The sequence below is a fragment of the Calonectris borealis genome, chromosome 1 (genome assembly GCF_964195595.1).
Source record: "Calonectris borealis chromosome 1, bCalBor7.hap1.2, whole genome shotgun sequence".
NCBI classification, from domain to species: Eukaryota; Metazoa; Chordata; class Aves; order Procellariiformes; family Procellariidae; genus Calonectris; species Calonectris borealis.
The window spans coordinates 16436592-16453726 of NC_134312.1; the positions used below are offsets into that span (position 1 = coordinate 16436592).

Sequence of the window (17135 nt, forward strand, 5' to 3'; positions counted from 1 at the left end):
AAACTCAGAAAAAGACAGGAAGCATTTCTGCCATGTTATTTACTTATTTCAGCCATCAGCCAGCCTCATTTTCTGAACAAGCTTGCAATTGAGACTCCCAAATGTAGGATGTTTAGGGTCACATATAGAGAAATGCTTCCTCTAGCTTTGCAACAACAGCAACAAGAAGGACTAGAATAATCCATCCATCTATATTTGGCATGTCCAGGCATTCACATTGCAAACCTTAAACAGATTAAGCTTGATTTCATACGTGGCTGGACTTTTCACTGTAAGCTGAATAAATAAATATCAATACTTACAATGATAGAGTTGACAGCATTTAAATGCAGTAGGTACCATGTTAACATCTAGGTACACTTAAATGTTGGAAATGTCTTGCAAGCAAAACCTTTCATGGGGGCTCTTCCCTTCTAAACAATTAATTGAACCTGAGCCTACAATGGCACTGGACATAGCAGAGCAAACCTGTTGATGTGAATTATAAAATGTCCAGCCCAACTGCGTACCAAAAAAATTGATTTCATTTGTGTCAGGTTTGTAACGTCTAGGACTGTGAATCCCACATGCTCAGACATTTCCTTGCCCTTTGTTGCAAAATAAAATTTTAGTATTTGGTGTAACCTTAAGTAACTATTAAAGTACCAATTTACCTGTTCCAGTCCAGATTTTCTTATACTTCGTTTCTTGCTCCTGTTTAACACAATCTTTCCATTTTCAATTGTGAACTCATAGCCTTGCTTCTGGAAGTAGATGTCACACCTTGGAAGAGTGCTTGCTTTAACCTATGAAGTAAAAGTAATGAGAGAAGGGACAGCACTGTCTCAATAATGTTGAAGTGTAGATAAGCAGCTAAATGAAAATCCACACGCCTAAAACAAGCTCTGGGTGAAGCTCTAAACTATGGCCCAGCAGCTGCTGGAAACCCTTTTCCCTCACTGTCTTACAATTAACTTGCACTTCCTCTTAAGCTATGTCCCAGACATCTGTTTTTCATTTAATTATTGGACAGCAGGATGATTACTGGTTGTGATTATAGCTAAATATTTGTGGATGTGACCTGCAAATAAACATTTTTTTATTATTCCTTCTCTATAGCTTCTGGACAACACATCGGAGAAGAAACGTTAGTAAAAACATAGGCAGCGGAAGGAATGCATTCCATACTTGTACTCTGCGTGGGGAACAATTACCCCCCTTTTGAAGGAAAAAAAAAATTAATTTTTCTAAAAACATTACAGATGGATGCCAAATTCTTGAGGAAATTGGGCTACAATCAGTGCCATTATATAAAGCAGCAGAAATGAGTCCAATGGAGCAGAGAGGAATTTGATTCTTCCCCTGTTGGAGATTCCCAGAAATATCACAGTTCGTGATAGCTGTTGGCAACTCAAACATTTTCCTCTAATTTAAATAATTAAATTAATTTATCTAATTCATGCTAGAGCAGCCCGCACTTGAGGAGCAGCAAGGAGAGCTTGCAGGTCACACCATGCTGTAGCACCTGCCCCTTGGTAACAGCCACAGTTACGGGATAGTCATGTCCATGAAGAATAAGGCTGAACTGAGGACGGTCAAGGGACTTGCTTTGTATCTTCCTGCCAAAGAGCCGCCCCAGCCACTCCTTGAGCAAGGGCTCCTCTCCGCAGCCTCGGCTCCTGTGCCACCACCACATGGATCCCCTCTCAGTATGACACCTAAAAAGCCAACTACGTACCAAGGGTGCAGAGCCAGAAAGGGGCTTTGCATGCTCAGCTTCATAAATATAATAATCCAGGGGTAAAAAGAAGTAGCCTGGGGCTGGCTCGTTACACTGGCGGCTCACGATGTTGGGAAGGCACTTGCACTGCCCATCTTTCGGTGAGCACCTAGGGTAAGAGTTGGTAAAGGGAGGACGTCAGAGTGTGGCATGGCTGGGTCCTCACAGCACGAGAACAGCTCAGCTCCACCCTTGTTTCGGCTTTGCTTCGTTTCTTCCATTGTTGGATCACCTCCCTTATTAAACTTCCTCCTACCACCCACCCCCTCTGTTTCCGATGCTGGATTTATTCAATGCTACTTTTTCATCGCTTAGGAGACATGACATGCTTTGTCCTTCTCTGTCCATTCCATACCTGAAGCAAGGATCCTTTTGTTTCCTGAGCATCCATTACTATCTATTCCTGTATCCATTTCTTGTATCTCTTTCTGTACCTATTACTGTATCTATCACTATTCTTGAGTATCTATCACCCACAATTTTGGAGGCAGAACATGAGATCAGAAGGACCTTTGATTTGATGCGATATGGTAGTTTTCATATACTTAAACTCTTATTTAACACATCAGATGATTACTAGCTTTGATTTACCTGCTCACAAGGAGCTGCTCTACAGCATCGGACTGTGTGCTCCTATGTCTGAAGTCTAACAGCAGTAGTGAAGACCCCTGCCCAACAGACTTCTGGAGGAGCCCAACTGAAACCAAGCTTGCTTCTAAAATTATATATTTTGAATAGGAGCCAGTACATCAGAAAAAATTAAGTTATTTCTAGCTTAAAGTAGACGTAGGAAACTAAGTTAAAAATGTCACCTCTAACTTACTTCTAATTTCTATTAATATTAGGGCCTCTGGTTCTCTCAAGCCATGCAGTTTATATTTTATATTAAACAAATCTTGGCTTAAGCTGATTCAAAGTTGGCTTCAAAGGAAAAAGGTAAATCCACTTATCACAAATAAATTTCCAAGATCCCAACCTGACTTTACACTGTTTGTATATGATGAAATTACATCTACAGTCTATTTTCCCATATGTACTGAGATTCTATTAACCTAATCAGGAAATCTAGCCTAAGAGTTTATAAAAATTAAAATCAAGAAACAACTTGAAGAACATTAACTCACAAGTTATTCTGGGATCCACCAATATCACAGTCACATGGAGAACAGCCGTACAAGCTGTTGCCAAGACCCCAGTATCCTACCTAGGATAAAAAGAAAGTGAAAGATCTTTTATGGCAAATATTTAAGTATGTAAAGCACAACAGAAATTATTCCCCTGGATGAATGATGCTCTGGAGCACTACTGTGCTGCTGCCTGTGCTTGGTCATGGGAGATTGCTTCTCTTACCAGATTGCATGGGTGCTCAGCCACTGCAAGAAGAGCCAGATATTTACCCATTTGTGCAAGCAAGTTGCTCTGTAAACAGCAAAGATGGCCTGAGGACATGATTTTGCATTTTTTTCCCCTCCTGGGAGTGCTCCTCCTAGCACAATTTGATTACACAAATGTTTGCAAGCAGTAAAAAAAAACCAGGTGTGTCAATGCAAAATGGGAGCATACAACTGTAAAATTAGTTTGAATTTTGACTAATCGTTTACTTTTCTGGCAATGAAAAGGTGGGAGATGGGAGAGGAGACTTCTAAAACCACATGCAGAAGTAATAACAAAAACTGAGTACTCACGACGCATTTTTCACAGCGTCGCCCTGTGGCGAACCGCTGGCAGAGGCACTCTCCGGTGGCAGGATCACAGATGGAGAAAGGCAAACTGCCGGAGGGATCACAGTTGCAGGCTGCAGGGAGAGGAACATGCGGTTACCTCCGCGGGCCCCAGTGACGGCAGCAGGACCGGCATTTGCTTCAGATGTGGCATCAGCATGACAGGCGGTCTCCCTCCTCCAGACGGATGCTCTTCAGATGGACATGCCCTGGCACCCTGCAGCCCTCAGACTGACCTGGGGTGGGTGCACCCACCTTCCTCAGTGGGTACCCTCTCTGGGGGGAGCAGGGGCACTGGCAGAAGCCCGGTGTGGTCGTTTGCCATGTCTGTGGGCATAACGTGCTCACAAACCCACAGTGTGCCTGGGTCGGGGCAGGACGTGTTTTTCAGTGAGCCTCTCTCGGAGGAACGGCTGGCTGGAAGCTCTCATGGCAAGGCAGCAGCTCCTGCCATTTGGACGCTGCACTGTGCAGTGCAGAGTCCAACTATCCTAACAGCCCGTCTGTGGCTTCTCATTCACCCTTATGCTGATTTTGATTCTAAAATTATTTTCATACGTTTTAGTCTCCCTTTTCAATTAAATTGCATGTTTAACAATGCTTCTATTAACAACAGCCTGATCCGTTATAATATACTATGTATTCTGCAAGTGATTTTGTATCTTCTCCACCTCAGATGCTGCACCAGGTACGTTAAATTACATTGACATTAAATTATAGTAGGCAACTGGGTATTTTGTGAAGCAGGTAGCATCTGTGCATTAGTGTGTGCATCTGTGCATTCAACTACCTCCATCTTTTAAAAGTGCTTTGGAAAGAAGAACAAAAGAGGTGGTTTACGTACGCTGGCAGCCCAGAGGGTCACTGCCGCTCAGCCCGTAGTAGTTCACCCTGCACTTGTCACAGCGGACACCCTCCACGTTCTCCTTGCAAGGGCACTGGCCCGCAACCGTTCCCAGTGCAGGATCTGTGCGGCTTTCGCACATGCCGTTGTGCAACGTACCTTCGGGGTCACAGTTGCAGGCTGCAGGCATGGCCAAGGAGACATATAAAAAAAGCACATTTAGATATAAGCATGAAAATGCAATTACGGAGCTGCAAGTAGGCACAAATTCAGGATTCTTGTAAAGACTAGAGAGGTTCATCCATGCTTGTTGTGTTGGGTGCTTTACAATCAATGCACAGCCACTGTGTTTCCAAGATCTACGTTTTCTCTGGAGGAGAGCTACAGTCTTCACTTTAGTAGAAATATACCCTTTGCTTTGGGTATATTTGGGTAGAAATAGGCGTTACTCATCCACTCCCTAGCCTCTCCAGAGTACCTGTGGAGGAGAGGTCCCTATAACTATAAAGCATAACTTTTGGGGATGCTTTCATGAAAGCTGTAGGGTTGCAGAGGGGTACCAAGTGTGAGCCACCTCCCCAGAGCTGGTCTGATTTGGCCATAGCTGAATTATTTACCGGAATGGATTCAGCAGGGGACGCTGCCTTCATGACGCATCCCGTTTTTTCCTAAGGCACTACCCATTTCTCACATCAGAGCTGACAGCTACTACATCGCTTCCCTGGGTAATCTCTACTTGGCTCCTCAAGGACTTGTCATGCCAACCAATTACTACAATTAAATTATACTCAGAGCATTTTTCCCATCCTATGTTAATACTGAATTTAGCTCATCTTTCAGAAGAAGGGCTTTCATGCCGGAAAGCTTATTTTTCTTATATGTGGCAGGTATCTAGCAAAAATTATTGCTCCTCCCATCATTTTGCACCTCTCCTGTAATCCCTGACTATCACAGAAGTAACAGCACTATTACTATTCATATTTATATTGATGTTGTTCAAGAAGGATGATAACCCTGCTGGATTTCAAAGCTCAGTTTAGCAATGAGTTGGAATATGCAGCCCTTGTCACAATGCTGGTTCAAGGATGTTGTCATGCAGCTACTTTATAAGGTAGTTTGGATGTTATAGGTTTGGCAACATTTTTACAACCTTATGAACATTTAAGCATGGGGATGCCATGGGGCTCAGAGCAAAGAGAACCCGAACCACCCCGTTTTGAGGCATTCTTACAGAAGCTAAAGAAGCAAAGCTTACGGAGGCATGCGTGAGGGTCCGAAATGACTTTGAGTGGATCCCGGTAAAAGAAACGTTTGCACTGGTCACAGTGTTGCCCCGTGGTGTTGTCCTGACAGTCCTCACAAACACCACCACTGACCCCACCGCTGGCCTGGTACACGGCCATGTCAAAGTGGCATCTGCCAGAGTGGCCGTTGCAGTTACACCCTGAAACCAGAACAAACAGTGGGGTATTTCGCACCACGATTCCTATTATTGTTGTCTTCACACCATTGCTGTGTACCGTTAACATGGGGATACTTGTTACTCACATGATTTCAGTGCCCCAGCAAGATTATAGACTCCCAGGCCTTGTGCTTTACAGCTGGGGGAAGCGTTGGAGACTCACGACAGAACTGCACCCTCCACTTGGAAAAGTACCCATGCAGGTGAGTGTGCCTGATAGGCAGTGGGGAACACCACTCCACTGGAGAAAGATCTAGCTGAATATTTGTTACAGATCCTAATATATTATTCTTGTATATCCTACATTACTCATTATTGTGGAAATAAATAATTTAGCCTTGTCTAAATTCTTCTTTCATTCACAAGAAAGACCCTATGCAAATCAATGAATGATCTTTTTTGCATTAGTTGATTATTCCTCTCTTTATTGTTTTTTTCTCGTTATGAAAAAGCTCTCTTTCTTGTACGGCAACACAACACCGATGGATAGAGGAATCCATCTATTTTTCTAGATGAGGCATGGAAAAGTCTCCCTCCCAGAAACCCAGCCAACCTATTACGGGTTGCGCCGGGATTGTGCTACACGCACCCCCCAGCTATTGAAAAGGAAAATAATATGTTTGAGTTACGTTTGCAAGCATTATCTTGTGTCCCTTCAGCTGGCCTCCATGGAGCATCATTGTAGAAATCTTTACATCTTTCACAGGACAAACCTTCCGTGTTATGGTGGCAGATACATCTCCCGTGGACCTGCAACGTGGTGAGAACAGAGAGGAGGTGAGGTGACATGAGGGGAGAGGAGAGGAGAAGAGAGGAGAGGAGATATCTGCTCAAGGTATGCCAGCAAGATCAGGAAAATTCAAAGCTCTTTGGCTCCCTCAGCTGACATAATTCTTAATTATCTGAGTAAAAGGTCTGGAGAATACCTGCAAACTTTAACCAAATAGTTTTAAAGCCACTGAGCAACGTTAAGGAAAAAAAATACTTCTAGAGATATCAAAGGAGAATTCAACTTTTTAAATTCAATCTCTCTCTCCCTACATGTCTCTATATTGAGATACATATTTTCCAGGAGAAAAAACCTCTTGTTCCCAGAAGGAAAGAATTCACAATCATGTTCCTGAATTTTTTAATAATTTATTTTTCATGGATTAGCTTTGCATTATCAGCTATCCTTTGTGCCAATGCCTCCTCTCCTGCCGCAGAGCCCCCGAGCCCAGCTGGAGTGTGGAATGCACCCAACGAGCGGCCATTCAAGTCTGCACACACCACAGGCTACTTACTGCATTACATTTGCACCATTACAGCTCTGGTATTTTGCTGCTATTTTCAACATGTCTTGTCCCAGTTGCTTTTGAAACACCATAATAGTGCCAACAAAGAGATAGCTTCTGAGCAATCCAGTCCAGGGTTTTAAAGGAAGAAGCTGTATTGAGGCATTTTATAACTTGGAGTTGCAAATGGGCACCAGAGAACTTCCTTCCTCTCCCTCCCTCCATCTCCTTCCTTCCCCAAAATACCAGGTAGGGACTGCCCTTGTTGGAGACAGCGTTAACGACGCACCATCCCAGACTGATGGAAAACATCTCCTCGCAGATTCTGCACGGGATCACACTGGCTGGCGTGGCCATTGCAAAAGCAGCTGCCCCGCACAACCATCTCATAGACAGCATAGTAGTACTTCTCGAGGGGATCACTGTGCCTTCTTCCAAGCAGAGCATCCCCAAGGGTGTGGAGTTTAGTAAAATTGATCCTTAGATTTGTCAACGTAATGAGCTCTAGAAGGAAAGAAGAGAAATCAAGAGTCCAAGTCCACTCAAAGATGAACAGTATGAAATCTTCAGCTTGGATCAGTCATCCAAGAATTCCCCCATACTGAAGAAATAGTGAAAATGATCTGATACTGGCCGAGACCGGTAACCCATACAGTGCCAGGGCACGGACCCACTCCTGGCACGCAGCTGCGGAAGCGTTAGCACCCTCCTTGGTATGGCTCTGGCTGGGGCCAACCTATATCTTCCCAGTCAATGTCTTCATGGGTTCATGTACAGCTCTGGGCCGGCTCCCAAGAGGCGGTGTGGATTGGGCCACCTGATCCCAGAAGGAAAGATAGTCCAGCTGCATGCATGAGCTCTGCAGAGCTGTGCCGTTTGCCCTCAGGGCTAGAGAACAAGATTGGCCCATTTTATTTATTAATACAGATGTCTCCCTACGATCTTTTGCTACCTAATTTTCAACATCATTGACTTACACCAGCTGAGCTTTTCACCCTTTCAGCGTACAAAACAAGCAACACCAGCAACATATCTCTGGAGAAAACCTGTACTGTCCATACCTTGGATATATGGCACATACGGATTTTCTATTTCAAAGGTGGGATCCAAAGCTTTTAAAACAACCTGCAAAATAAATTAATACAGCTCTATAGATCACTGAAGCTATTCTTTTTGGATATAAAGTCTGTTACCTGAGACCCATTAGTTACTAATGCCACTTTATTGATCCCATAAAAGAAAGAAACACAAGGCTGTAGCCCTGATTCAGCAAGTGCTCTCATGGTTTCAACCTGGCCTTGGCTGAGGAAGGCAGAAAGACCTTTTAGTGGATTGATGTGTCAGGAGGAAGGAAAAACAGTGCCCTAGAGTGATGTAGAGATGGGACCAGCACCTACCAAAGGGATCAAAGGACAGGCCCCTGCCTTTAGCGGTAGAGACTGATGGAGAGTCAAGATCTCTTATGAGGGGGACTTCCATGTGAATTTGGAAAGCAGGAAAGAGCAGTAGAACGTTTTGTACAAGTTGTTTTATGAGTTCATTTGGATGTGAAACCGAGGGTAAAGTGCAGTGTTTGTCTTTCCCTCTTACTTCAGTAAAGTCAATAGCACTTCATGTCTCAGAACCTGTATAAGTGGATCTGATGGATACAGACAAGAGACCCTCAGCGCCAGAAAAACAGCCACGTATGATCTGAACCTATACAAACACAGACACTTGGTAATACCTCGCCTTCAGTGGAGGGCTCGATGTCTGAATATCTTGAATCACAAATGATGTCTGCCACACTTTTTGCCGGACCAGAAGAGATGTTGGGAAAAGAAGCTGCACAGTCCTGTGCAAAATATCTAAATGCTTTCCAGGTCTGACCAAAGTCGGTGGAGCGCTCAACCAGCATTGCTGCAGGCCGAAATGTCTGCAGGAAACATTATTTCAAGAATTCCTTAACCAGGTGTTGATAAGACATCTCAGGAGTTGTTCTGTTGACATTCCTGTTTGGGGGATGCCAACAGCTGCCAATTAAAATTCTGCGTTTGGGAGCTTGCGGGCTCCCTACAGGGCTACTGTGCTGGTTACATGATTCTCTGAAAAAGCCGGATTCCTCATCTAAGCCCTCTCAGCAAAAGGGAGGGGCAACCTTCCACATAGATATAAAATTACTTCCTAAATAAGGAAGTTTACCATAACAATGTAGGAATTCTGTAGAAAAAAAATTGTAACGATCTGGATCATAATGGATATGCGTAAGAAGATTAAACTAAACTAAACTTGAAAGAGCAACCTCAGTTCAGAAATGTCCTAAATTTTTAGGGCTTAATTTTGCAACTTAATTTTCTTTTCAGCTTTAATTCTCAGATTTCTAGAAAATAGGACCAGAAGGCACATGAATAGGAAGCTCTTCAGTCTATCCTCCTCCCCTAAGGCAGGATCAACTATAACTTAACCATACTTGACAGGTGTTTATCTAACCTGTTCTTACAAACCTCTAAAGATGGAGCTTTCACTGCCTCTCTAAGCAATTTATTCCTGTGGTTAAGCAATTAGTGTATAACATTACATAAAAGGTCTGCTAAAAGATGTACCTTAAAAGTCAGGATAAGATGGCTGAACTGGAATAAAGTTTCTAGGTCCAATCTAATGCTGACATGGTCGACACCTGAAAAGAATGAAAATGAAGTGAAGAACACAATGCTCACATTGGAGGGGTTGCTGAGAGAGCTTTCCCGTGGGGAATTTAAAGATGCCTTTTCCAGCACAGGAGCTAGGCTCTTTAGGGCATCCCCTGTGCACAAACCCGGCGTGCGGCTGGATCGCTCTCTCGGGGGCAATGCGATGCGCTGCCTTTCTGGCACTGGCACCAGCAATGCCGCATGTCACTGAGACTGCAGGAGATGGTTAAAGGTCCAGTTCAGACCATTCGGACTGTAAGTGATGGTGATGGTAAGGTTCTGGGTTTACATCTTCCTGTATCCAGTCAGATTCTTTTAAAATCCATCCAAATAGTTTTCTTATTTCTAAGAAAAAAATAAAAATATGGGGTTTTCTTCACGCTAAACAGATCTGTTAAACCCTTCTATACTGCCAGACCTGAAATTTGTCATGAGCTGAGCTATCACACCAGGCATCTTCCAAAATTGCAACAAGTATGGGAAAAAAACCCCACAATTCACACATTTTCTGTAGAGAGTTGCAGGAGCTCAGCTGATATCCCCATTGTTCACATCTGCATGCAGCATCCCAGGGCTCCGGCTCTCCAGGCTGTGCGTGAGACCTCATCCCAGAAGAAAGATGGCGAGAGCAAGAGGAGATCCTCTCACAGCTTTATTGACATTGATGTCCAAAACTGGTGACAGTTTCTTGCCAGACTTCATGAAAAAACAAGGCTTATGAATTTTAGTTACCCAAAATAGGGGTAACATATTATCTTAATTATTCTATGCCTTAATTTCTAACCAGTCACATATTTTTTACATATTTACGATATGTCAAAAAAGTAGAGTAGATGCTATTCTTCCTATCATACCTTCACAGAGAAGCTGTAAGGATATATAAATTGATACCACTGAAGAACTGCTACAGAGAACCTTGCGACAAAATTAACATGTGGCAATAAGGGTGTTGATAGCCAGGCTTCATTTAATTATTTCCTAAAGTATTCGTGCTTTACACTGCAAGCACTATTTTTTTTAAATGGATATTTGTGTTTTACACACTCTGTCATTACACATCTGTAGGCAAATGTACCTTTTGCCACAAATCACATTTCCCTGAAAAGCAGACACTGTGAAAAATGCATGGCCAGCGTGTATAACACAGCACTGCCGCGGGTCCTCTGGCCAGCTCTTGGAGATACTGTGCTTGAAAGTTGTCTGTAGAAAAACAGAATTTCTAAATCCGAGATTGTTACACACAAATAGCTTTAAATCTCTCAGTATTACCGAATCAAAGAGTAGATGCAGTTTTGTCTCATCTCTTCATGAAGACAATGTGATGAATCCCAATTACGTAAATAAATCTCACAGTAAGTAATTTTGCAGTAATATTTTCTCCAAGAAACTCACCATTTTCAGACTGCCACCACTTTTTTTTCCTATCGGGCTCAAAAGTTGTGATAACATTTTCAACCATGTGACTGTTGTGCTGCGTATAGGGATTATACGGGTATCTGGAATCACAGAGAAAGCACTTCTGTTCAGCCTAGAAAACAAAACGAGCAGGATAAAAGATGAATTTGGTCTCTTCTCTAACGATCTGGTGATGTACACGTATTTATGCCATTGCAAGACTGGAGCCTGTCATGTTACTTTGGGTGCCTGTGCTTTTAATCTCTCAGGCTTTCATATATAAGGGACAAGCCCAAGAAAATCATCATATGCACAAACCGTGCATATAGTAAATGTTGGCCTCGGTTTGCCCCAGGTACTCTATAAACAATACGCTTTTTCAGTTGTGGAAAAGGGATCTCAGTAAGAGCAAAGAAGTAAGTTCGTCAAGGTGTCGATTCTGGGTTTAGCTGCCAGAGAGTTTGTTTTGCGAGAGTTTGTTTTGCAAGCATTTCTCAGGAGAAAATTATTTTTTAAAAGTTGAGCTTTTATTCATGTCTCATAAAGGCTGTAGAGACTTTCAGCCAGAGCTGGCAGTGAGGAGGCAGAGGGGTTATAAGGGAGGACTGGATCTTTCAAGGTCTGAAGAAGCCTTGAAGAGGAACATTCACTAAATCATTTATACATTTTATTCCTCTCTCTTTGCACATTTTCTGGCAGCTTGGAGACCCAGCCAAGAGCAGCAGACAGGTGCTGTTGTACAAATCGAAGGCAAGGATGGATCCAGGTACAATGCAAGTAGGTGGTCTGGGCTGACACCACCACCCCGACCACTGTCAATGACTTTTGTGGGCATAGGGAAACTGGAAAAGTTTAGAAATTATGCAAAGGAGGAAAATGGGGATGTCAATAGGATGAAAGGGTCTTGTTTAAAAATGTAACAAGCAGAAGACGACGGTGGCAATGATTAGCCAATATCTCAATGCTGAATGAGAGGCTTTTGTCTGCAAAAGGGCTTTGAAAGCGAGGGCAAGGAGCTCCTATTTAAGGTGATAAGAGGGGGATTGAGTGGGAGCAGTAAGGAGAGGTGACAAGGTTAACATGCCGGGCTGGGAGATGACCCGTGCTGAGCCATGCGGAAGCCCAAGCAGCATGCGATGGCAGCCGGCAGTGCCATGCGGAAGCGAACGGCAGTGGCTGCACTGGGGGATGCCCAGGGTGGGCAGGGGCGGCTGCGCTATGCAGACGGACTCTACGAGATTTGGGCAGAGCCGGAGTGTGAGGACTCAGGGATAAACCAAAGCGGAAGGTGACGCCCAAACTGTGTGCCTGGCTGGCAGGGACGCTGGCAGGGAGAAGGGGGGATGACACAGCACCCCAGAGGGAGCTGGAGGAGGAGGCACAGGGTGCCCTTGGCTGGGAGGCTGGCAGGGATGCTGCTGAAAACAAAAAGTGGAAGTCAGTGGCAGGAGCTGGGCTGGAAATGACCCAGAAGGGGACAGGCAGAGAGACACCCCACCTGGCACACTCAGGACCTACGGAGAAGTATTAGGAATGGTTTGGACATCTTTGTATTATGAAATCACCTGGGAATTACTTGCATTTAAATAAATAAAGAGATACAGATTTACAGGTATGGTATAATTCATGTGTTTTAAACATTATGATAAATATACATTATATTCAGTCATTCTATACCACACTCGACAAATGTACGAATGTACAATTTAGAAGATGAGACAGAAACACAAAAAATACTCTGTCATCTCATTTCACAAAGCTCTGTTAAGGAGAGCTCAGGTTATCGAAGCATTTGGCAGGACTGTGCACACCCACTCTCTGGTTTATATAGATACATACAATATGACACTCAGTCAACTTATGTTTAAGGTTGCTCCATAAAATCTTATGTGCCTCATAATCTTTTGCTCCACAAAATGTTTTTGTGCCTCAAAGGACAAGCACGTGCATGTCCACGTGAGGCAAGTCTGGCAGATCCCATTTACCTCTGAAGTGTGCAGCTTTATACTCTCCTCAATACTGAGTCCTCTTTCTTTTCCTTTCAAAACATGTGTTATTAGTAAATCAAATCATAGGGCTAAAAACCACTTAACCTACATTTAGAAACAACAAGACACGTTAAAGACTGAAAATGATTTGCAGTGCTTCTTTTCAAACACAAAGCAGTTGAACTCTAATTTTTTTTCAATGTGAATTTTCAATAAGACATCCCAACCGAGTCCTGGCTCTTGGCAGCTTGCCACATTGACTAACACAAACTTTCACAAGTAAGGTTTGCTCTTGTCATGATGCCTGACACAGGTCATCAGGAGGGGAACTGGGGGAGGAAGCACTTGGCTTTGCAAGATGCAAAGCTTCCCGGCCTGCCTCCAGCAAAGCGTTCAAGAACGTGCTAGTGAGAAAGAGAATTGAGTGGGACTCTCTGATACATCTTAGGTGACACACACATTTAAGGGGAGCTGGTACAGCAGATCACATTGCCAGAGCATAAGCCTCTATCTCTCAAGCTCTGCAAAGCAGCAGAATTTGTAGCTCTCATCTCTTCAGGAGACAGTCACCAGGGATCAAGATATGTTGAAGCAGCATTAAATCACAGGGATTATTGTGGAACAGCTGTTCCTTTTCATGAGTCTGTATTTACATAATTCAAAGGATAAGTACAGGCAAGTGAAAATATTAATTTTTTATTGCTCTTTGATCTCCTCTTAAAAAGAGAAAAAAAAAGGCAGTCATCCAGCTAAGGGCCAGAAAGACGATGTCTCTGAGATGGCTCTTTGTGCCCATCTACCAAGCAGTGCCAAGACTCAGAGCACAGCCAATGAGTTAGTGCCCAGGATCCACTTGTTCAAACAACATGGGGAAAACCAGCAAAGGGTGAAGAGCAGCTCACAGGCTCTTTTGGAAGAGGAAAGAGGTATTTACATTTTGCAGAAAAGCAAATGAGTAACTTGGAGCAGTGCTTGATGCCATCTCAGCGTGGCAGAGCTCTGCACTGTAAATGTGTCACAGCGTTTTGCCAGAAAGTCATAAACATAATTATTTTCAAATGCTTATAAGTTAAGCTGTGTTTTATTAACTTCCTCTTCAGCCTACAGCTGGTATTTAGTGAAAATATTTCTATTTGCGACAACTTATTAGCTTAGTGGGGCCAAGTCCTCCAGGACACGCAACAGGGGAATTCCCGTTTCTGCCCGTGGCTCCTGCACACCCGCTGGTCCCCCACGGCCCCCATCGCTGCGGCCAGGGAGCAAGAGGGATCCCTCTGATCACCCACATTTCAGATCTGTCCACCCACTCACACGGCCAAAGACTGGACTACACCATTAGGTTTTCCCTCTGCTGGAGATGGCTTTCTGCTTTTATCGACGTTGGTCTAATTTCAGATCAAAAGACATGAGAGGACATGGTGTGAATCACTTCACAGGCTGCCTCAGGTCTCAAAACTGTATGGGACATGTCCTTTAGCGAAGGCCCGTCGAGGCAGTGCCTACGGCCTGCAGGACCACACTCCTCCTGCTAAGCACTCACGCACATCCAAACTGTGGTCTTCACCTCTGAGGCATGGGTGGGAAAAGGACCCACAGAGCAAAGCTCCGTCAGAAATCCCTGTGCTCATTTCCATCTCATGGATGTTTCTCCCTCTTGAGAGGCTACACGTCACTGTGGAGGCTGTTTGCTGCCAAGCTCTCCCCATGTGCTGCAATAAGGCATTGCCTTCCGCCAGGCTTATGTCATGTTGTCTCATGTTTTTTCAGACAACTTCAGTAGAAACTTCCTAGTCTGGGCAATTTCCTTTTACAAATAAGAATATTGTTAGTAAGCAGAGTTCAGTTTATTAAAAAAGAAAGAGCAAACCAACCTCTAGGTAGCCTATAATGCAGTACTTCTGAGGGCCGTTCATTCCACAGGTTGACGAGGCCGTTAATTGCTTGCTGCGACCCAGGAGGAGATCCCCAATGGCCGGGTGGCAGGACCCAGCATCACAGTCATCCTGTGCATGCTGGAGTCTTATCAGCGCTGAACGCAAAAGAAGATCAAAGAGAGATGAAATTGTTTTGTATACCCAGCAGTATTCTCCAGAGAAAATCAGTTACATCCTAACATCAGCAGAAAACTAAATTATCCTTTACCTGTACTCCTTTTGTCCTTAATAATATTTGGTAGAATCTTGAAGAGCTTTGGTAATGAACACACCTGCTACAAAATCATTATAAAAAATATAGCTAGCATATTGCAAATCTATGCTAAAACTTAAATTCTCAGCACACTATTGTGCAGTAAACATGCCAATCTGCTACGAGCAATAATTTATTATGCTTCCTACCCTGGCATACCCATAGCCAGCACTCCTGCAAGAGAATCACAATTTCAATTGACTCTGTGAGCAGAGCCAAATTTGGATTAATTCTGCTGATTTCTGCTGATTTCCGAATGATAATGGTGGAACTGAGACCAGGATTGACATCGGGGTCCCTCAGATTTTCTGATGATTTGCAGTGAACCTCCTGGTCCGGTCCCAGAACCCTCCATTCAGACCCTGTGGAATGGTCATTAATAATTAAACAGAATAATTCCGAATTCTCTAAATAATTGCAGAATCTTTTGATTTATTTTGCCTGAAACAGCTTTAAATATTTTCCCCATTATGTTAAAACTTCCCTTACAGGGCTTGTCCTTTTAAACAAGTTCTGTCCTGAAACCCTGAACAGGAATGGGTACCTCGGAGGCTTTATCTGTTCAGCTTTACCTGGCTCAACTTGTCATAAAAAGTGCAGTTAAAAAAAAACCAATCAATACATGAAGATCCCACAGAACACCAAAAGCAGTAATGCAATTACAGCAGTAAATATACAGTATTTTACAGCCAGGTTTCAGTCTATGGCTCAGGCTATACTTCAGATGATGAGTGAAGCTTGACTCCTTAGGTATAAAGCCATGCGTATGTTTGGTTAGCCTGTTCTTCTTTATTTATCCAGATCCACGATATTAGCTGTCAGTAGATAATGATTGCCCCTTTCAGGACCTGATTCAGACTCAATTACAACAGTTACTCAATTACTCAATTAGCTTTTCTTTGTATTTAAAGGTTTCACATCACTCATAGCTCCTAGGCAGGGGAGCGGGGCGTGAGGACTCACTGTCACGTGTATCTTAACAGCCTACATACAAGAAGCACTCTAACAAAATCTTGGAGAGATGTGTAAATCACATGGTAATATTTCAAAATTGGCCTGAATAACTGTAACATCCGTACTTACTAAGGTGTAACAGGATGGCCAGCCCCAGCCTCATGCCTCCCCGTGAAACTCAAACTGGTGCCGTTGCAAGAGACGAACTGGTGGGTCACGCGGTGCTCTGCCTCACCAAGGCACCCCTTGCGTGTAGGCTTACGCAGAGCTAGCCTTTAGTAAAGTGACAAAGCCATAATAAAAATATAAAGGTTAAAAGGAAACCCTGGCTTTGGTTTTGTTTTAGCAATAATTTCTCCTGACAATTTTCAGCACTGAAATAGGGATGAAAGCAGAGGGACATCTCACAAAGGCTTTCGGAGAAGACCATAAAAACATATTCACACTTAGTTTAAAGTAAAAACAAAATACTATCAGGAAAAATATTATAGTACTTGAATATAAGCTATTTAATCCTAACTAAATTCAGCAGGGCTGTTTGCAGAGATCTCACTCCTTCTCTGGAGGTTCATGTTTCCTGCATTGATTTAAAACAAAGACCCAGGTCCTGATGAAGACACCACTGAGAAATGCCTGAAGGCAGGTGCTATGAATTTTGGCAGAGAGAGAATTATAACCGCATCTTTAAGTGCGGTGAGGAAAAACAGGTAATGTCAGTATCAATGCAAAAGACTCGTATAGGGTCGTATAGGGGAACCTCAGTGTGAACCCAAGGGAGGTTCATTGTGGCATTTACTTCACACCCTTCCTCTTCCTACTCACCTGAGGAAAAAAAGACTTGCAAACACAAAACCTCTGTTGGAAAAACAGAAGGCAGCCATG

General features: G+C 43.4%; 1 protein-coding gene across 1 annotated transcript in view; it reads right to left on the bottom strand.

Annotated features, from left to right (window-relative positions):
- LAMB4 (laminin subunit beta 4) overlaps positions 1–16416 on the bottom strand; it is a 41492-nt gene extending 25076 nt beyond the window's left edge. Inside the window, exons 1-14 of the mRNA XM_075148828.1 lie at positions 16383–16416; positions 14984–15141; positions 11122–11257; positions 9643–9716; positions 8787–8975; positions 8122–8185; positions 7350–7564; positions 6416–6536; positions 5580–5768; positions 4325–4504; positions 3445–3554; positions 2884–2963; positions 1718–1868; positions 654–785 (exon numbers count right to left, since the gene is read on the bottom strand). Coding sequence (XP_075004929.1) covers positions 654–785; positions 1718–1868; positions 2884–2963; positions 3445–3554; positions 4325–4504; positions 5580–5768; positions 6416–6536; positions 7350–7564; positions 8122–8185; positions 8787–8975; positions 9643–9716; positions 11122–11257; positions 14984–15141; positions 16383–16416 — 1833 coding nt within the window. The remainder of the gene's footprint in view (positions 1–653; positions 786–1717; positions 1869–2883; positions 2964–3444; positions 3555–4324; positions 4505–5579; positions 5769–6415; positions 6537–7349; positions 7565–8121; positions 8186–8786; positions 8976–9642; positions 9717–11121; positions 11258–14983; positions 15142–16382) is intronic.
- Positions 16417–17135: the final 719 nt, after the last annotated feature.